Source organism: Mesoplodon bidens (genome assembly GCF_964165515.1).
Source record: "Mesoplodon bidens genome assembly, chromosome: 7".
Lineage (NCBI taxonomy): Eukaryota > Metazoa > Chordata > Mammalia > Artiodactyla > Ziphiidae > Mesoplodon > Mesoplodon bidens.
Window position 1 is genome coordinate 56,143,530 of NC_138164.1, and position 21,961 is coordinate 56,165,490.

General features: G+C 40.9%; 1 protein-coding gene across 8 annotated transcripts in view; it reads left to right on the forward strand.

The window, feature by feature from the left end:
• Positions 1–7,801: 7,801 nt before the first annotated feature.
• The window catches only part of RIC3 (RIC3 acetylcholine receptor chaperone), a 60,236-nt gene continuing 46,076 nt past the window's right edge, over positions 7,802–21,961 (forward strand). For all 8 annotated transcript variants that reach the window (XM_081240008.1, XM_081240009.1, XM_081240010.1 and 5 more), the window contains exon 1: positions 7,802–8,208. In XM_081240008.1, coding sequence (XP_081096134.1) covers positions 8,085–8,208 — 124 coding nt within the window. In that variant the 5' untranslated portion in view covers positions 7,802–8,084. The remainder of the gene's footprint in view (positions 8,209–21,961) is intronic.

Below are 21,961 nucleotides of genomic sequence, written 5' to 3' on the forward strand. Positions count from 1 at the left end.
GAGATGTACTCAGAGAGGTGAGGATATTTATGAACCCTGGCTGCCTGGGACCCCCTAACTTCATAGCAGGATCCAGCCCCTCTCTCTGCCCCTTTCACTTGAAGGATCACTGTCTTCCTTCACTGAAGGATCACTGGCTATTTGGGAGAAATAGCCTTTGCCTCAAGTGCATTCTTGACCGGATACACTGCAGCCTACTCCTCTGCATTCACCTGGCCGACCCACAGCCCTCCATTCACATTGTTTCAGGCCACCTTGGCTGTCGGGATTAGCATTCTCTACTGATTCAAAGCTGCTGCCTCCGCCCTGGCCTTACAAGATGACAGTTCCTTGCTCCAAGTGGAGAACAGTCCCCTCCCTTATTCCCTAGCACCAATGACACAGCACATGTTGTGTCAGACATTTCTAAAGGTTTGAAGAAATCATAAGAAGAATCAGTGCAAGAGGAAAATTTGGATATCACTGTATTAAATCCATAGGCCACCAGGCCTTGCCCATCCCAGGGAGCTCTTTCCTGGCTGACTCTCTATTAGCCCAAGCTCCTCCCCAAATCACCAGCCTTCAAACCCTGCCTTCTCTTCCCCAGACCCTAGGCTGTCAAATTCCTATCTCTGGGTCACCAGAAGTAGTCCCAGATTTTGCAATATCACAATGTCTCATTGAAGGAAAACATCACTTGAATTTATTGTGAGAAGCCTTTTTGTCTTGTCTCAACTCAGTCCAGATGACCCTCTGGACCTTGCCTTTGCCTAACCAGAAGATTCCTGGACGCATTTTCCCTCTGCCAAGATCAAGCCTTTCATCATGCCTAGAATTCAAACACGTCTGCTGGCAACTTTTCTAAAAATGGCAACATTTTACTTATATGATGCTTGATACAATTAAAAACTGCTATGTGTCATGGAAAACAGAAAGCAGCAGTCACATTACTAAAATGCTTTAATTTCTCTTAAAGTCAGAAGGAAAGAAGGATTTTTAGGTAGAAAGTGTCTTAATATATAATACTAACATATATGTCTTTATAGCAGTGCAGTCATAAAATATAATTTTAAATACGTTTTTTGGAGGATGGGGCTCATAACATTCCTACTGTGACCCTGCAGCCAGTCAGAGCTGCCATGACTTGAACCTGACTGGGCATTCATGCTGAGCAGTTTGTCTATGCAACTCAGATTTGGTAACAAAATTACAGCAAAACCAATGTGACCCTTAAACAAAATAGAATAATATTTAATTGCTCGTTGTTCGTGATCAATAAGAAGACAGTAAAGCTATAGTTACTGATTGCATAAATATGTCCCAGTGAGAGAGAAAGTGGGCATCAATCCAATCAAGTTATGAAAAAAGCCAAAAGGGAGGAAATTAGCTAGAATTAAACTGACTTCTTTTTTTTTTTTTTTTTTTTTTTTTGCGGTACGCGGGCCTCTCACTGTTGTGGCCTCTCCCGTTGCTAAGCACAGGCTCCGGACGCGCAGGCTCAGCGGCCATGGCTCACGGGCCCAGCCACTCCGCGGCATGTGGGATCTGTCCAGACCGGGGCACGAACCCGCATCCCCTGCATTGGCAGGTGGACTCTCAACCACTGCGCCACCAGGGAAGCCCCTAAACTGACTTCTTTATGACTCTTTTCTAGGCTCTAGGTCCTTGACCCATAGTCCTTTCTGGAAGCAGGTTAGACATTGAATAATAACTCTGTGCACCTAATAATAATAGTAGCAGTGATGGTAGTAGCATTTAATCTGAGGCAAGCTCTATTCTAAATGCTTTGTGTGCAAATTCACTTATTTGTTGCAAGAGTCATGATACTTTCAGTTGCAAGTGAGCTTAATGCACCCCCCAAAAATAGGAGGAATGTATTGGCTCTCATAGCTGGGATAGATTCAGGGCAGCTCAAGGAATCAAGGGAGGGTCAGGAGCAAGGAGAGTCTTGGGGGTGGAACCAGGATTCAACACCACCAGGCTCTCTCTCCAACCGCCTCTTTTCTGCTCGTTTCTCCTGGCTTCGCTCTCCTCCTTCAGACAGGCCTCTTCCACATGGTGGAGAAAACAGTTATCTGGAATCCCCAACTGTGTATCTGTCTTAGTTTGGCTCCCTGAAAGCAGACTCCAAGGCAAGAGTTTGGGTGCACTGCTCTATTTGGGAGATGATCCCAAGAAGCATGATGAGGGAGTGGGGAAGGGAGACAAGGGAGGAGAAGAAGCCCCCAGATGGGCGTGTGGATGAGCAGTCACAGCTGGAGCAGGCAGAGCCCAATTCCGCTGGGATGCCTCAGAAGGAATGTGCAGAGAATCCCTCAGGTTGTCCACCTGGAGCAAGGAAGCTGAGGCATTTATCTACCAGCTCCCCTCTCTCATTGTTTGAGAGCTGCTCTGGGGATGGGAGCTCTCCAGCAGGCCTAGCTTGCTCCCCAAGCCAGAGAATGGCCTTATGCAGAGAGACACAGGACCCCAAATTCTGTGTAGGAACTGTCAGCAGGTGACCTCAAGGGTGGACCATTGGGATACACTGGAGCACCTATAACATCCACAACAACTCCTTCCAGCCCCATGGCCCCCAAAGCAGTGTGGAGCTGCTGCTTTTCCAGCTCCAGTTCCAGCAAGCCCTGTGAGGAACCCTGGTCTAGCAGGCTTAGGTCACATGCCCAGTCATGAGTGGACCAATCATTAGTCCAGGGGAGCTGCTTCCTAGGAAGGGGAGTAGCTTCAACTGTTGGAATGGGAAAGATTCCCTTGGTCCTTTCCTCTACCCTCTTTAGTTACCAAAACCCATATTCACTACAGAAGGACTGAGTCGTAAGGAGAAAGGCACTGACAGACACAAAACTGCCTGGTTCTCCAGTTTTCACCAACCTGATCTCCCTGCAGAAAGAAAACAGTCATTATCAAAAGGCCAATTGTCATTCAGCCTCTTTAGAAAAATTCCCATTAAAGATAAAGCAAATTTTAATTAGATTAAGTATCCAATTACTGTAATTACATTTTTTAAAAATTCACATCATGAAGATGACCCTTTTTAAAAGGGTTACAGGAATAATTAGTGTATTCATATTAACTAAAATGTATTGGATAATATTTATACCCAGAAGACAAAGTACATTACACACATTTCACCTTTGGGGAAAGCTTGCAAATGTTTTGGCAGTGGCATGAATATTTATAGGCGAGAGTGTGCTTTAGCAAGATTATGTGAGCAAGCATTTAAATGCTCACCAATTTTTACCCAGGGGTAAAGTATACAGAAAATGTAGTGCAGAGATTATGGATATGCAAAGTGTGACTTAAGCGGGGAATTTCTATCAGTTTGCTTAATTAATTGGAGCCAAAGACTATTTCTTCTCATTGAAGGCAGAAAGGCCCAAGGTATCCAACTGTGACTTCTCTCTGTTCTGTGTCACCAGGGGCCGGGGCCAGCGAGGAGTGTTGGTAGCAAAGCAGTAAGGGTATTCTCACCTCGACCACTCGCCACCAGGAAATCTGGGTCCTCATGCTGTTGACCTTTACCCACCAGTCCCACTTGGGTAAAGCTTTAGGGTGAGGAATATGGGCCTTCTAGAGGCTTCCTCCCTATAGGTTTTCCTCTGAAACCATCTTCCCTTTTCTGATTCCAGTTTCCTTTCATTGGACATGCTTTGAGCTGCAGCTCCTGCTGCTGTTTTGGTCTCACACACAATTGCCTTCCAAGCTCCATCACATTTGCTAGCTCACGGGAGGGAGGGAGGGGAAGGAGGTGGTATAGTCTCCATTTCACAGGTGAGAAAACTGGAGCTCTGGAGCTTGGAATAACCCCCAGAACTAGCTTGGGAAAACTCCACAGAACTAGCCTAGTAAGGGAGCTCTGCCGCCACTGACCCCAGACCTACGTGGCCTCTGCTCTACCTTTAGGAAGCTACTTGTGGCCGCCACCAACTGCGAGAGCTTCCACTTCTGCTACCACCTATGGCCGTCAAAAAAGGCAGCCCAGGCATTGATGTTTCCTCTCATAGATAACTTCCAAACCGAAATCAGGCATGGGTACATCTGACTGGGGAAACAGAGTTATGTATCTGCACCCGTGACCAGGGGAAATATAGTTTGTTGGATTCTACGTTGAGAAAGTGAGGTTCACAATGTGTATAACATCTGACAAAGAAAGGCTATTTAAAAGACTGTGGACAACCACAACTAGCAGATGTTTATCACATTCCCCTTATTCCCTGATAGAAATTCCATCCATCTCTCAAGGCCCTGGTCCAACATACCCTCTTGTGTGTATACTGTCCCATTTCCTGCTTGCCTCCTTTAGCTTTTTCATTCTGGGCTTTGAAGTTACAGGCCTTGCTCCCTTCTTCTCAGTGTTCTAGATATTTGGGTCTCACTTCCCTGCTCACCACCCTGATTCCTGCCTTTAATAAGGGTCCATGACTCTACAGTGGAGCTGCTATGGTTCCTTATAGGCTTTTAAAAATTGTTTTCAGAGGCCAAGGTACATCCTTGGAATCTCCTCTGGGATGGAGAAGCCTAAATAACAGGAGGAATTACATTTTCAGAAATAGCTAAAGTCACTCTATTAGAGTTCCCCAGAGAAACAGAAACAATTGGATACTGCTCAGTGCATATTTTACTCTGACTCCATCTCCTCCCCTTGACGTCCCAAACCTTCTGCTTACCGTGCTTTCTGGATTCAAGATCTGTCATCAGAAAAATATCAAGTTTGAAAATCACTAATACAAGTCATAGAAGTAAGTCAACGGCCTGTTTGACAGAGGGCTAAAGGTTAGACTATGATCAGTGACTATGAATATGACAACTTTACACTGAGTGACTTTCCAGTGTCTCTCATGGAGGAAGAGTTCGGGGCCCCTAGGCAGTCTCAGTTGGAAGCAGCTGCAGTTAAGTTGCTCTAGCTGCAGTGCCTCGAGGGCCTCATATCAGGGAGCCCCGCTGGTCATCACAAGGCAGAATGGAAATAGATTCCAAGGAGAAGGAGGCAAACAGAGGTCCCCTCTCTTTGGGCCTAAGGCTGAGAGAGCCCCTCTCGACTGCTTACTGCACATCAGAGGAAGGTAGGTTCTCTTCCCTGGATCTTGTGGCCCATGAGCAGTTTGCTTCTGTGCTGAAATTGGGTGTTAAGAAAGCAGAAAGGAGCTAAATCAGGAGAATTGGGAAGGTGGTTATCACAGGGATAAGAATGCCAGCAACACAGGAGAAGCTGCTAGGGAGTAATTTACAAGTTCCATGACAGTGGGACTGCAAGTGAAAGGAAAAGAGGTTTGTTCTGAGTGTAGAACCATAAAAAATAGAATTAGACCAAATAGTTACTAGTAAGAGCTGGCATTTATTCAGGAAGTTTTGTATAATCATCAAAGGATTGATGTATGTAAAGCACTTAGAAGTATGCCTCCAAGTGACTGCTGCTGCCATTGCTACAACTACTCTAAAAACAAACAAACTACAACTGTTAGAAGAGCCTGTCATCTGATTGTTTATTACACCCTCTGTTCCTGTCACCTTTCATCCTTCCAGTAACTCCTCATTCATTCAAGATTTTAGCACCTGGATCACTATCTCCTTTTCCACTGCATTTCTGTCCTCATACTTGGGAATTTCAACATAAGGGTGTAACCTAAGTTTCCACTGTGGCCTCTTATCATTTACATGAGCATTCTTGCTAATGTTATCTTCTCCCAGACTTCATTTACTATTGGTGGGCGATCACTTCCATATTTGTTTCCAGCCCAAACGTCTCTTCTGAGCTTCGGACCCATATACCCAACTGGACAGCTCTGCATGGACATTTCATGGAACCTCAAACTCAACTCGTCAAAATCTGAACTCATCTTTCTCACAGATCTGATTCTTCTGTTCTCAAAATCTTGTTATATGGAATCAATGTCTATCCAGTCACCCAAGTGAGAATTTGAGGGGTGATCTGGGATTCCTCTGCACCTCTTAGACTATTCCATCAGTCTTCACCTTCCTAAGCTGCACCTGCTGTCTGTGAGTCCAGAGCATCTCTGGTTCCAGAAAGTAAAACTGGTGGTTAAGAGAGCAAGTCTTGGAATAAGCATGCCTGGATTCAAACAATAACTTCCAATGTATATTGTGTAGTTGTTGTCAAGTTACTTAGGCTTTCTGTTCCTTAGTTTTCTCATTTGTAAAGTGGGGACATAATAATATTTCTTACTTCATGAAGTTGTTAGGAGAATCAATTGTTATGATATGGAAAATACCTGGAACATAGGAAGTGCTCAATAACTTTCAGTGCTATTGATGATATCAATGATGATGATGCCTGAGTGATGCCAGCAGGGGCAACCACCTGGCTGCAATAATTGAGGAGCCAGATTTGGAGGATATCAACTGCTTCTTGACAGACTTTCAACCAATCCTTCTTTATTCAGTCCCACTCCACATTTCTGCCTTTAAAGGAACTCAGTGCTTCCAATTCCTAATACTTTATAGGTTCTGAAGGCCAAATTTGTTTGCTTCGTACAGTCTTTCTCTCTGTAGGCACTTCACTTTTTATGCTCTAAACCTGCACTGTCCGATATGGTAGCCACTAGGCACATGGTTATTCAGCCATTGAAATGTGACTGACTAGTGCTACACATGTGGAAATGATAATATTTGGGGTATTTGGGGTTAAATAAATATATCATTAACTTCACCTGTTTATTTTCACTTTTTAAATGAGGCTACTAGAAAATTTTAAATTCATATGTGACTGGCCTTGTATTTCTATTGGATAATGTTGCATCTTATAAAATTTTGACATTTGTTGTCTGCTGTCATGTTTTCTCCCATACTCTTTAGTCTTTTAGTTGATACACTCTTTTTATTTTCATTATTGTGAGGTGTCTGGGGAAAGCAAAGATAAGTGGGTGTGCTCCGTCTGCCATGTTTAACTGGTAATTATATCCAAGTTTCTCATAACCTAGTTCCTGCTTATATTGCCTTATCACTTTATGTCCTGTCACCAATCCCATGGCCCAGCCAAAACGAATTACTAACAGTTTTCAGAACATGTAAGGAAGCTTCGATTTTGCGCTTTTGCTTTCTTTGCATCCTTTCCCTGGTATACCCTTCTAACTCCTCCCACCTGTCTGCCTAGTAACTTACTCATTCTTCAAATACTCAGATTTCACCTACTCTCAGGAGTTTTCTCCTCATTCCTCCTCCTTCCGTTGAGCTGAGTGCTCCAGAGTCCATAATTTTTCCTGCATTTTCTTGTTTCTGTAACTATCTACCCCATACGGAAGCCATCTTATTCATCAGATTCTGTAGTGCCATTTCAGGGTCTGATACATCGTAAGAACCAAAAGAATGTGTGTTAAATAAACCCATAAAGACAGTAACGAAGAACTGTGGGGATACAGAGGAAGGAGAGGCTGACTAAAAAAGTTTCATGAGGGTAGTACTTTTCAGCTGTTCTTCAGAGAAGTTTTTAACAGGTGGAGATGCGTTAGTAATTTTCCAGGCAGAGGTAACACGATAAGCAAAGATTCCCTGAAGGCAAGAAATATGCTGGGGAAATAGCAAATGATCTAGTTTGGACGGAGCGTTGGTAAGACCGGACCACGCAGGGCCTTGAGGTCATAGAAAGCAGTTTGACCTTTCTATGAGGATAAAGAGGAGTTTTTGAAAGATTTGAAGCTATGGAGAGCTTAAAACGCATTACAGCTGCGTTGTGGTATCATCACCTTGGTCTGGAGATGGACATGGGAGGTGCGGGGCCTGGGTGGGGCCTTAACGAGGAAATTAATGGGCGGTCTGGGGCGGGGAGAGAGCAGTGTGGTGAGCGGGATGGAGAGGAGGGACGACCATCAGCTGTTTCGGTGGTAGAACGCCCACGTGGGCGTGGGGCGTGGGGCGTGGAAGGCGTGTCTAGTCGGTACAAATGAGAGGGCGCGGGTACCACTCATCGCACCAGGTGACCACGCGGGAGGAGCGGGTCAGCTCCCCGCCGCGGAGCCGGAGGCGCCTGGTCACTTGTCCCTCGCGCTGCGCCGTCCGCGCAGCCCTCGGTAGGGTCGAAGGAGGCCGCGGGCTTTGCGGGTCCAGTTCCGGTTCCGGTTGGAGCTCACCTGCGGCGAGGGCGGGTGGCCATGGCGTACTCCACCGTGCAGAGGGTGGCCCTGGCCTCGGGGCTCGTCCTGGCTTTGTCGCTGCTTCTGCCCAAGGCCTTTTTGTCCCGCGGAAAGCGGCAGGAGCCACCGCCGCTCACCGAAGGTAAGCGATGATCCAGGGAGGGCGGCTCCGGGAATCTCCGTCCCCTCTAGAGCAGGCGGACCCGGCGGCGTGTGGGAGGTGCCAAGCCCCTGGGTTCTTTTGACACCAGCGGGCAGCTGCCCGAGCGGGTCCCTCCTGACCTTCCGCCGCAGGCAGGACTAGGAGCGCACGCAGACAAGCCTGGGCACACTCCCCGGTTGCTGGCAGCCCCTTCCCCTCACTGGCCTAACGCAGCTAGTCACCGTCTGCTCAGGTGCTCTGAGTCAGGAGGGCTCCCTCTTGGATTCCCCTCTTCAGGGCTTCCGTATGCTTTCTGTCGTGCATTTGAATGAAATAGTTGGAATTGGTACTGTTAACCTTAATTCATTGTGTACTTTGAGTTTGGTGTTGGGTGCTCACTGCTTCATGCTCTTTTTGTGCCTTTGTAAATATAACTTGAAGATTTTAATAATACGAATTTCAATTGCTGAGATGAACAAAGCTCTGCGTTCCCCTTGCCTGAACAAGTATTCGTTAATCTTTTGTTATTGGCATGATGTGTGTGGTGGTTAAAAATCTACTCTTTGGTTTGCATTCTGGGGCTTTATGGGTGAGTGTAACAAGACAGGGATGCCAAGGCTGGGAGAAGGAACTGGAACAGTTCTTTGTAGGTCATGAAGTTACGGTAACTTGAGTCATGGTTTTACAGTCTCCACACTTTCACTAATATTCAACCTGTTGATTGTTGGACAGCTGCTTTTGAACTGAAACTCATTTCCCTCTAATTTGTATACACTGGCTGTAACTCCACCCTCTTCTACCTCACAGATAATAAATACTACAAATGCAAAGCACCAAGCTTTAGGGATGGAGAGCAGACCGAACCCAGAATTGTTTATAGAGTTTGATTGATAATCTTTGATAGAGTTTGCTTGATAATCTACCTGGGAGATACTTCTTTAAAAAAAAAAAAAGTACATGGTTTTTTTTTCTTCTTTCTATTTTATTACAAAACCCCAAAGGTTTTACTCACTTTGTCTAATGATATTGTCTGCATTGAAGAAGAGTAAATTTGCGATGACCCTAAGCAGTAAAGATTTGTCTAGAATAGTCTCCTATCACAGTGAATTTTCGTTATGCTGAATTATCTTGAATAAGTTCTATTCATTGTGAGTGGGAGACACTCTTCTGAATGTATAGAGAGGCATTTAGACATGGCTTTTTCTCTTAAGAATGCAGGTGGTAATAATCAATGTTCTCATATTAGAATCTTTGCACTTTCTGTTCTCTTCATTCTTGAAGTGTTCTTTCCTCAGCTTCCTTCTCATTGCTCACATTTCAGCTCAAATGTGATCTCCTCAGAGAGACTTTCCCTGATGACCCTAGCTAAAATAACTCTTTACACTCCCCTCATTCCCTATTTCATCATGTTTTATTTTCTCTGTTGAAGGCATTACTATATGGTACGACATTTTCTTATTTATTTACTCTTTTTTTTGTCTCCACCTTCTAGAATGTAAGCTCCTGAGGGCAGGCACTTTGTCTTGTTTACTATTATTTCTTTAGCAGTTGGCATATAATGGACAGTCAATAAATACTTTTAAATGAATAAGATTATGAAGATATTAATATTGTGAGTTCTCTTTTTGCATTAATTACCAAAGTAGTATAATCTAGGCAAAAACCTACCTTGAATGATGTATTCCAGTAACTGAAATTTGCTAACTAAAATCCCTGCCCTGGTACACTGACATTTTAAAAACAGTGAATCCTAACCATTATTGGGTTATATACCCCTTTGAGAATCTGATGAAAGTTATGGATTTTTTTCCCAGGAAGAATGCACATGCTTTTTATACATACATTCAGAATTTGAGAATCAACTCAGAGAATCCACAGAACCCAGAAACCCCTGTTTTGAATAAAGGGACAGCCCTGATTATTTGAAAATGCCTAAAATTCATGCCATTTTATCAACAGCTTCCATTTCTGCCCATTGGCATATATGTGAAACAAGCACGGTCCCTTTTCCACATAACAACTGTTAGGATAGTCTTTTAGCAAATATTTGTGATGTACACTTTTACATAGTTTACACACAACGTATAAATATTGTTAATTCCATGAAAAAATGAGCCAAATCCCTGCCTTGAGGAATCCACAGTTTAGTAGAGGGAAACAGACATTAAATAAGTGCAAAAAAGTGTTAATTACAGGTACTCAGATCCTTGCAGGGAAGTGGGGAGACACATGTTAGAATGGTCAGTTTTATTGGTGGCTCAAGAAAGGTGTCATGGAGAAGGAGAGCCGTTTTGTTTGTTTGTTTGTTTGTTTTGGTAATAGCTTTCTTGAGATATAAATCACATACTATGCAATTCATCCATTTAAAGTGTGTGGTTGAATGGTTTTTAGCATGGTCACAGAGTTGTGCAACCATTAGCACAATCAATTTTTAGAACATTTCATCATTTTCACCCCCCCCAAAACCCATACTGTTTAGCCATCACCCTTCAACACTCCCCAACCCCTTCAGCCCTAGGCAACCATTAATCTACTGTCTGTCTTTATAGATTTGCCTGTTATGAGCATTTCATATAAATGGAATCATACAGTATGTGATCTTTTGTGACTGGTTTCTTTCACATAGCATGTTTTCAGGGTTCATCCATGTTGTAGCATTTATCAGTACTTCATTACTTTTTATGGCTGAATAATTTTACATTGTGTGGAATATTCCATCCACATTTTATTCATTCATCAGTTGAGGGGCATCTTGGGTTTTGACTATTAAGAATAACACTGCTGTTAACATCTGTGTACACATTTCTGTATGGATACATGCTTTGGTTTCTCTTGGGTATATGCATTTGGGAAATGTAAGCATTTTAGTGTGGATGGAACTAAGAGTGAAATTTCTGGCTCATATGATTACTCTATGAGCAGTTTTGAGGAACTGCTAGATTGTTTTCCAAAGCGGCTGCATCATTTTACATTCCCACCATTAGTGTGAGGGTTCCACTTTCTCCATATCCTCACCGATATTTGTTATTGCTTGCCTTTTTGATTATAGCCATCCTAATGGGTGTGAAGTGGTATCTTATTGTGATTTTTTTTTTGTATTTCCATGATGACTAACAACATTGACATCTTTTATAGGCTATTTGTGTATCTTCTTTGGAGAAATGTCTATTCAGACTTTTGTGCATCTTTAAATTGGGTTTCTTATTGTTGTAAGAGTTCTTTATGTATTTTAGGTACAAGTCCATTATCAGATATATGATTTGCAAATATTTTCTTCCACTTAGTAAGTTGTCTTCACTTTCTCGATGGTGTCCTTTTTTTTTTTTTTTTTTGCGGTACGCGGGCCTCTCACTGTTGTGGCCTCTCCCGTTACGGAGCACAGGCTCCGGACGTGCAGGCTCAGTGGCTGTGGCTCATGGGCCTAGCTGCTCCGCGGCATGTGGGATCCTTCCGGACCGGGGCACGAACCCGTGTCCCCTGCATCGGCAGGCAGACTCCCAACCACTGTGCCACCAGGGAAGCCCGAGTAAATTTTTATATATGGTGTGAGGTAGAAGTCCAACTTCATGTGGATATACATTTATCCCAGCATTAGTTTTGAAAACACTATTCTGTTTACATTGAATTGTTTTGACACCCTTGTTGAAATTCAGTTGACTGTAAGTGTGAGAGTTTATTTCTGGACTCTCAATTCTGGTCCATTGATATAAATGTCATATGTACCCGTCCTTATGCCAGTACCACACTGTCTTGATTACTGAAGCTTTGTAGTTAAGTTTTGAGGTCATGAAGCTTTAAGTCTTCCAACTGTGTTCTTTTTTCAAGATTAATTTCTGAGTCCTGTGGCCCAGCATTTCCATGCACATTTTAGGATCAGCTTATCAATTTCTGCAGAAGCCAGCTGGGATTTTGATTGCGTGGAATCTGTAGACCAATTTGGAGAGTATTGCCATCTTAACAATATTAAGTCTTTCAATCTATGAACACAGGATTTCTTTTTATTTATTTAGGTCTTTAATTGATTTCAAAGAACTTTGTAGTTTTCAGTATACAAGTTTCAGTATACAAGTTTTGTTAAGTATATTCCTAAGTATTTTATTCTTTTTGATGTTATTGTAAATTGAATTATTTTATTAATTTTATTTTCAAATTGTTCACTACTATTTTTAGAAACACAGTTTTTGTGTATTAATATTGTATTCTGCAAACTTCCTGAATTGTTTATTAGCTCCAATACATGATCTTGTTCTCTGCGAACAGAGATTGTTTTACTTCTTTCTTTCCAATCTACATGCCTTTTCTTTTTCGTTCTTTTTTTTTTTTTTTCCTAACTGCCTGGGCTAGAACCTCTAGTACAATGTTGAATAGAAGCAGTGAAGAGGGAACATCCTTGATTGTTCCTAATCTTAAGAAAGCTTTCATACCATTAAGGGTAATGCTAGCCGTGGATTTTTTTTAAAGACTCCTTTTGAGGGAATTCCCTTCTATTCCTAGTTTGTTGAGTATTTTTGTTATGAAGGGGTGTTGAATTTTGTCAAATGCTTTTTCTGTGTCTAGTGAAGCGATCATGGGGTTTTTGTCCTACATTCTGTGGATATGATGCATTACATAATTGATTTGGGGGTGTTAAACCAACCTTGCATTCCTTGGCTAAATTGAGGAGGTAATTCTAAAGTGTTTTTTTTTTGTTGGGTTTTTTTTTTTTTTAGTTTCTGCTTTATAACAAAGTGAATCAGTCATACATATACATCTGTTCCCACATCCCTTCCCTCTTGCGTCTCCCTCCCTCCCACCCTCCCTGTCCCACCCCTCCAGGCGGTCACAAAGCACCGAGCTGATCTCCCTGTGCTATGCGGCTGCTTCCCACTATCTATCTACCTTACGTTTGGTACTGTATATATGTCCATGCCTCTCTTTCGCTTTGTCACAGCTTACCCTTCCCCCTCCCCATATCCTCAAGTCCATTCTCAAGTAGGTCTGTGTCTTTATTCCCGTTTTGCCCCTAGGTTCTTCATGACATTTTTTTTTCTTAAATTCCATATATATGTGTTAGCATACGGTATTTGTCTTTCTCTTTCTGACTTACTTCACTCTGTGTGACAGACTCTAGGTCTATCCACCTCATTACAAATAGCTCAGTTTCGTTTCTTTTTATGGCTGCATAATATTCCATTGTATATATGTGCCACATCTTCTTTATCCATTCATCTGATGATGGACGCTTAGGTTTTTCCATCTCTGGGCTATTGTGAATAGAGCTGCAATGAACATTTTGGTACATGTTTCTTTTTAAATTATGGTTTTCTCAGGGTTGCCTAGTAGTGGGATTGCTGGGTCATATGGTAGTTCTATTTTTAGTTTTTTAAGGAACCTCCATACTGTTCTCCATAGTGGCTGTACCAATTCACATTCCCACCAGCAGTGCAAGAGTGTTCCCTTTTCTCCACAACCTCTCCAGCATTTATTAGCCAGATTAAGAAGAACACTCCAGGCAGAGGGAACACAGAGCAAAAACAACACCCAGAGCCTTGAAATAGCTTTAGAGTTGTAAGAGATGAGACTTGGGACCAAGTTGTAAAGATTTTTTTTCCTGCCATACTTAAGGAGCTTGGATATTATTCTAAAGGTAGAGGAGGGCATTGTAAGTTTATGAGTAGAAGAGAAACATACAGTCTGAAAGGACACCTTGGCAACAGTATAAAGTCTGTATCATGAGGATTTTTTCAGGGAGAATATTGTTGCAGTAGTCCAGTTGAGACATGAGCATCATTAAGCCAGTGTCTTTGGGCTCACCAGTTAGGATTCTCATGATAAGTCACAGGAAATTCAGCTGAACTGTCTTAAGTCAAAAAGAGAATGTATTGACTAGTGCAAATGAAAAGACCCTGTATTAGAATTGGCCTCCTGTGTGGTTTGATCTAGAGATTCACAATCTGATTTTCTGTGTCCTTTTCACTTCTGGGTTCCTTCTCAAGTTGACTCTATCTGTTGACTTCTCTCTCAGGGTAGCAACAATAGTTGCAACAGTTCCAGATGTCACCTCCTCACACTTAATTGTCCAGAGAAAGAATGTTTCTGTTCTTTTGAACTCTTCCTTCACTCCCATCTTACTCTTATCCCCTCCCCCTCCTCCCACACCTATTCTTTCCCAGTAGTTCCAGCTAACACATCCTCCCATCTTAATAGCTTGAGTTAAGCTATTTGCAGTGCTGTGGGTAGAAAGAATATGCTGATTGACCACTGTGGAGTTGAGAGTGATTCCCAGAGGGAAATAGGGGTACAGGAAGAAGAAGGAGTAAATGGAGCAGGGGAGGCATCAACGTTGGATAGGAGGGAAGAGAACAGTTTTAAGAGACATTTTTAAATTAGACGTGGAGTGTGAGAGAGAGGGAGGCATCTTGAATTATTCTCAGTTTATTGGCTTAGGTGAATACATAGATGGTAACACCCTTTACCAAAATAATAATGAAGCAAAGTAGATTAAAGGGGAAAGATGATGAGTTCAGGAATTTGCAGACTAGTATCACGTCCCCTTCCTCCATCTTTTTTCCTAAGTTGACATCCCTAGCTGCCTCATCCATTCCTCATATGACATAGTTGCAAGTATCTAAACATAGCCCTCTTAGATGGCAAACAATAGCAAGTGTAAGCCAGTTAGCTCATGGAAGAGCAACGCCCCCACCCCCCTTTTAAAAATTCTTCTATTAATGCATCTTGGGGATTGCTTTAGATTTTTGGCATTTTACTTGCTAACCTTGCTGTATATTAGAATCTTAAACTTTTTTTTTTTAAATAGGAGCTACTCATCTAGGTTTTGTCCATTTTGTACATTCACTTGATGTTTTGGAACCAAATATAGCAGTTTCTAGCCTTCCCTGTTGCATTTTATCTATTGGTCCAGAATTCTAGCCTCTTGACATTTTTTCAGAATATTTATTGTTCCATTCAGTGTATTTGTTTTACCATCTCTCTCAGCTATATGCCATTCTTGATTTTTTAAAAAAACTTTTTTGTTAGACATTTTCAAACATAAGCAAAATTAGAGAGAGTAGTAAGATGAATCCACATCACCCTGCTTCAACAACCATCATCTTGTATCAGGTATATCCCCACTTACTTTTCCCCCCATACACTCAATTATTTTGAAGCAAATCCCAGACGTTGGGTCAGTTTCATCCGTAAATAATTTTGTATACAACTCTAAAAAATAAGAATTCTTCTTAAAACATAGCTGCAATATCATTATCACACCTAAAAAATCAATAATTCCTTAATGTCATTAAATATCCAATCAGCATTCAGATGTCTCTGACTGCCTCATAATTTTTTTTCACAATTTCACCCTTGCTTTTTTTTTTTTTTTTTTTTTTTTTTTTTGCGGTATGCGGGCCTCTCACTGTTGTGGCCTCTCCCGTTGCGGAGCACAGGCTCCGGATGCGCAGGCCCAGCGGCCATGGCTCACGGGCCCAGCCGCTCCGCGGCATATGGGATCCTCCCAGACCGGGGCACGAACCCGTATCCCCTGCATCGGCAGGCGGACTCTCAACCACTGCGCCACCAGGGAGGCCCCACCCTTGCTTTTGATTAGCATGTCTTCTTGATAGATCATTCAAATTATTTTTTAAAATCTATCAGTCATGTGAAACTGCTCTTCGGGTCACCCCAGTCTATTCATTGAAACCTTTTGTGTAGAGTCATTAAACCAGTTGGTCATTTGATTGCTTTACTCCATCTTATTCTGTCTGTCTTAGGCTGTGGTCCACCTTCTTCCTCCCTTCTCCCTTCAGTCTATTCTCAACATAGCATCCATACTGATCCTTTTAAAGCATAAGTTTCTCCCTCCATAAAACCCTTCAGTGGCTTCCTGACTCACTCAGATGAAAAGACAAAGTCTGTACATGACCTACAAGGCCCTACTTAATCCTCTTCCCCATTTCCTTCTCCTTTTCCCTCTTTCTCATTTTGCTTTGACCACGCTGGCCTTCTTACTGTTGCTTGAACATGCCAGGTGTGCTCCCATCTCAGGGCCTTTGCATTTGTTGTTTCCCCTGCTTAAAATGCTCTTCCGTGGATAGCCATGTGCCTTTCCTTTATCTTCTTTAGGTCTTCATCTCCTGAGCCTTCTCTGGATACTCCAGCTAAAATCTTTATTTCCCCCCAACACATCCTATCCTCTTTGCCTGCTTTATTTTTTCTCTTTAGTATTTATCATTATCTTTTGTGTTATCTCTTTTCCCATTTAGAAAGGAGGTTCCATGAGGGTAAGGATTTTTGTTTGTTTTGTTCACTGCTGTATCTCCAACTTTAGACCAGGCCTGCACATTGTAGAAAATCAGTATTCATGAGTAAAGGAATTAGTGAATTGAGTGAATTAATGAATGCTGGCTCCCAGGGATCATGGTTTCTTCTATTAGCATTTATAAGCCATTGCTTTATTATTATTACTGTTATTTATGGTTACATAAATTATTGTGCATCCATATGATAGACTATTATGAATCTAGTAAATTATATTCATGAGGGGTTGGAGTTTTTTTGTTTTTTGTCTGTTTTGGTGGCCAGTTTTCTTTTTCTTTGAAATCAAAGGGGAAAAAATACCAGTTTGTCTGGGATCACTGTGGATTTATAAACAGGGTAGACAATACAAATACAGAATTAATTATACCTGAACTTGAAATCTGATACTGTGTACCATACCTATTTTTTTTTTTTTTTTTTTTTTTTTTTTTGCGGTACACGGGCCTCTCACTGTTGTGGCCTCTCCCGTTGCAGAGCACAGGCTCCGGACGTGCAGGCTCAGCGGCCATGGCTCACAGGCCCAGCCGCTCCGTGGCATGTGGGATCTTCCCGGTCTGGGGCACAAACCCGTGTCCCCTGCATCGGCAGGCGGACTCTCAACCACTGCGCCACCAGGGAAGCCCCATACCTATTTTTTTTGAGGGACTTCTTTTTTTTAATTGTAGTTGATTTACAATGCTGTGTTAATTTCTGCTGTATAGCAAAGTGATTCAGTTATACATATATATACGTTCTTTTTCATATTCTTTTCCATTACGGTGTATCACAGAAGATTGAATATAGTTCCCTATGCTATACAGTAGGACCTTGTTTATCCATTCTATATATACTAGTTTGCATCTGCTAACCCCACACTCCCAGTCCATCCCTCCCACAACACGCCCCCCCAACAACCACAGGTCTGTTCTCTATATCTGTGAGTCTATTTCTGTTTTGTAGATAAGTTCATTTGTGTCCTATTTTTTAGATTCCACATATAAGTGATATCATATGATATTTGTCTTTCTTTCTGACTTACTTCACTTAGTATGGTAATCTCTAGTTGCATCCATGTTGTTGCAAATGGCATTATTTCATTCTTTTTTGTGGCTGAGTAGTATTCCATTGCTTAAATGTAGCACATCTTCTTTATCCATCCATCTGTTGATGGACATTTAGGTTGTTTCCATGTCTTGGCTATTGTGAATAGTGCTGCTATGAACATAGGGGTGCATGTATCTTTTTTGGATTATAGTTTTATCTGGATATGTGCCCAGGAGTAGGATTTCTGGATCATATGGTAATTCTATTTTTAGTTTTCTGAGGAACCTCCATACTGTTTTCCATAGTGGCTACACCAACTTACATTCCCACCAGCAATGTAGGAGGGTTCCCTTTTCTCCACATCCTCTCCAGCATTTGTTATTTGTATACTTTTTAATGACGGCCATTCTGACCAGTGTGAGGTGGTACCTCATCGTAGTTTTGATTTGCATTTCTCTAATAATTAGCGATGTTAAGCATCTTTTCATGTGCCTGTTGGCCATTTGTATGTCTTCTTTGGAGAAATGTCTAGGTCTTTGCCCATTTTTCAATTGGGTTGTTTGCTTTTTTGTTTAAGTTGTATGAGCTGTTTGTATATTTTGGAAATTAAACCCTTGTCAGTAGCATCATTTGCAGATATTTTCTCCCATTCTGTAGGTTGTCTTTTTGTTTTGTTTATGGTTTCCTTTGATGTGCAAAAGCTTGTAAATTTGATTAGGTCCCATTTGTTTATTTTTGTTTTTATTTATATTGCCTTAGGAGACTGACCTAAGAAAACAATGGTACTATTTATGTCAGAGAATGTTTTGCCTGTGATCTCTTTTAGGAGCTTTATGGTGTCATGTCTTATGTTTAAGTCTTTAGCCATTTGGAGTTTATTTTTGTGTATGGTGAAAGCTGTCCAACTTTCCCAACACCACTTGCTGAAGAGACTGTCTTTTCCCCATTGTATATTCTTGCCTCCTTTATCGAAGATTAATTGACCATAGGTGTGTGGGTTTATTTCTGGGTTCTCTGTTCTGTTCCATTGATCCATGTGTCTGTTTTTGTGCCTGTATCATGCTGTTTTGATTACTTTAGCTTTGTAGTATTGTTTGAAGTCTGGGAGGCGTATGCCTCCTTCTTTGTTCTTTTTCTTTGAGATTGCTTTGGCAATTCTGGATCCTTTATGGACCCAGAATTTAGGATTATTTATAAATAAATAAATTTTAGGATTATTTATTCTAGTTCTGTGAAAAATGTCATGGATAATTTGATAGGGATAACATTAAATCTGTAGATTGCTTTGGGTAGTATGCTCATTTTAACAATATTAATTCTTCCAATCCAAGAGCATGGGATATCTTTCTATTTCTTTGAGTCTTCTTCAATTTCTTTTATTAATGTTTTATAATTTTTAGCATATAACTCTCTCACCTCATTGGTTAGGTTTATTCTTAAGTATTTTATTTTGGGGCATGTGATTTTTGAAAGGTATTGTTTTTTACATTCCCTTTCTGATATTTCATTATTAGTGTAAAGAAATGCAACCAATTTCTGTATGTTAATCTTATATCCTGCTATCTTGATGAATTCACTTATCAGTTCTAGTAGTTTTTGTGTGGAGTCCTTAGGGTTTTCTATGTATATAGTACCATGTCATCTGCATATAATGACAATTTTACCTCTTCCCTTCATTTGGATACCTTTTATTTCTTTTTCTTGTCTGATTGCTGTGGGTAGAACTTCCAATATCATGTTGAATAGAAGTGGTAAGAGTGGGCATCCTTGTCTTGTTCCAGAATTTAGTGGGAAGGCTTTCAGCTTTTCACCATTGAACATTATGTTGGCTGTGGGTTTGTCATAAATAGCTTTTATTATGTTGAGATATGTTCTCTCTATACCCACTTTGGTAAGAGTTTTTATCATGAATGGATGTTAAATTTTGTGAAATGCTTCTTTTGCATCTACTGAGATGACCGTGTGGTTTTTGTCTTTTTTTGTTTATGTAGTATATCACATTGATTGATTTGCATGTGTTGAACAATCCTTGTGAACTTGGGATGTATCCCACTTGGTTGTGGCATATGATTTTTTTATGTGTTGTTGAATTTGGTTTGCTAATATTTTGTTGAGAATTTTTGCATTTATATTTATCAAAGATATTGGCCTGTAATTTTCTTTTTTGGTGGTGTCTTTGTCTGGTTTGGGTATCAGGGTGATGGTGGCTTCATAGAATGTCTTTGGGAATGTTCCTTCCTCTTCAGTTTTTTGGAAGGGTTTGAGAAGGATCAGTATAAGTTCCTCTTTGTATGTTTGGTAAAATTAGCCTGTGAAGCCATCTGGTCCTATAATTTTGTTTGTAGGGGGTTTTAAGATTACAAATTCTATTTCACTTCTAGTGATTGGTCTGTTCAAATTAGCTATTTCTTCTTGATTCAATTTTGGTGGGCTATATGTTTCTAGAAACTTGTCCATTTCTTCTAGGTTATCAAATTTGTTGGCATATAATTGTTCATATTCCCTTATGGTTTCCTGTATTTCTGCAGGTATCGGTTGTTATGTCTCCTTTTTCAATTCTTATTTTGTTTATTTTGTTCTTGGTGAGCCTGGCCAGAGGTTTGTCAATCTTGTTTACCCTTTCAAAGAACCAGCTCTTGGTTTTATTGATTTTTCTTTCTATTGTTTTTTTTTAATTTAGTTTATTTTTGGTTGCGTTGGGTCTTTGTGCTGCACGTGGGCTTTCTCTAGTTGCAGCGAATGGGGGCTCCTCTTTGTTGCAGTGCACAGGCTTCTCATTGTGGTGGCTTCTCTTGTTGCGGATCATGGTCTCTAGGCACATGGACTTCAGTAGTTGTGGCTCATGAGCTCAGTAGTTGTGGCTTACAGGCTCTAGAGCGCAGGCTCAGTGGTTGTGGCACACAGGCTTAGTTGTTCTGCTGCATGGGGGATCTTCCCAGACCAGGGCTCGAACCCTGGTGTCCCCTGCATTGGCAGGCAGATTCTTAACCACCTTGCCACCAGGGAAGCCCTCTATTGTTTTTAAGTCTCTATTTTATTTATTTCCTCTCTGATCTTTATTGTTTTCTTCCTTCTGCTGACTCTAGGCTTTGTTTGTTCTTTTTCTGATTCTCTTAAGTGGTAGGTTAGGTTGTTTATTTGAAGTTTTTCTTGCTTTTCAAGGAAGGCCTGTATCACTATGAACTTCCCTCTAACAACTGCTTTTGCTGCATTGCATAAATTTTGTATGGTTGTGTTTTCATTGTCATTTGTCTCAAGGTATTTTTAAATTTCCTGTTTGATTTCATCATTGACCCATTGTTTGGTTTTTTAGTAGCGTATTTAGTCTCCATATAATTGCTTTTTTCTCATTTCTTTTTTCTGTGGTTGATTTCTAGTTTCATGCCATTGTGGTCAGAAAAGATGCTTTTGATAATTTCTATACTCTTAAATTTGTTGAGGCTGGTTTTGTGTACTAGTATGTGGTCAGTCCTAAAGAATGTTCCATGTGCACTTGAAAAGAATGTGTATTCTGGTTCTTTGGATGTAATTTCCTGAAAATGTGAACTGTTCTATTGTATCATCTAGGATCTCTATTGCCTTACTGATTTTCTGTCTAGAAGATCTGTCCAGAGAAGATCTGTCCATTGATGTGAATGGGACGTTAAAGTCTCATACTATTATTGTATTCCTGTCATTTTCTCCCTTTATGTCTGTTAGTATTTGTTTTATGTATTTGGATGCTCCTATATTAGGTGCATATATGTTGATGAGCGTAAAATCCTCTTCTTGTATTGATCCTTTTATCATTATATAGTGTCCTTTATCTTTCTTTATGGCCTTCGTTTTAAGTCTATTTTGTCTGATATGAGTATTGTGACCCCCACTTTCTTGTCATTTCCATTTGCGTGAAATATCTTTTTCCATCCCCTCACTTTCAGTCTGTGTGTGTCCTTTGCCCTAAAGTGGGTCTCTTGTAGGCAGCATCTTGTAGGCTTTTGTTTTTTAATCTAATCTGCCACTCTGTCTTTTTATTGGAGCATTTAGTCCATTGACGTTTAAGGTAATTGTTGATAGATATGTATTTATTGCCATTTTAAACATTATTTTCCTGTTGATTTTATATTTCTTCTTTGTCCCTTTTTCTTGTTGTTTTTCCTTTTGTGGTTTGATGATTTTCTTTTGTATTTTCTCTTCTTTTTGGTTTTTGTGAATCTATCTTATGTTTTTGATTTGTGGTAACCCTGTTTTTCAAGTATGTTAACCCCATTGTATATCTACTTGCCTTAGACTGGTAGTCATATAGGCTCAAACACATTCAAGGAAATTTTAAAAATCTACATTTTCTTACTCTCCTCTGTCACATTTTATGATTTTGATGTCCTCTTTTACATCTTCACATTCATCGTTTTGCTGTTCATTGTGGTTATCATCACTTTCACAGAAATTTTCT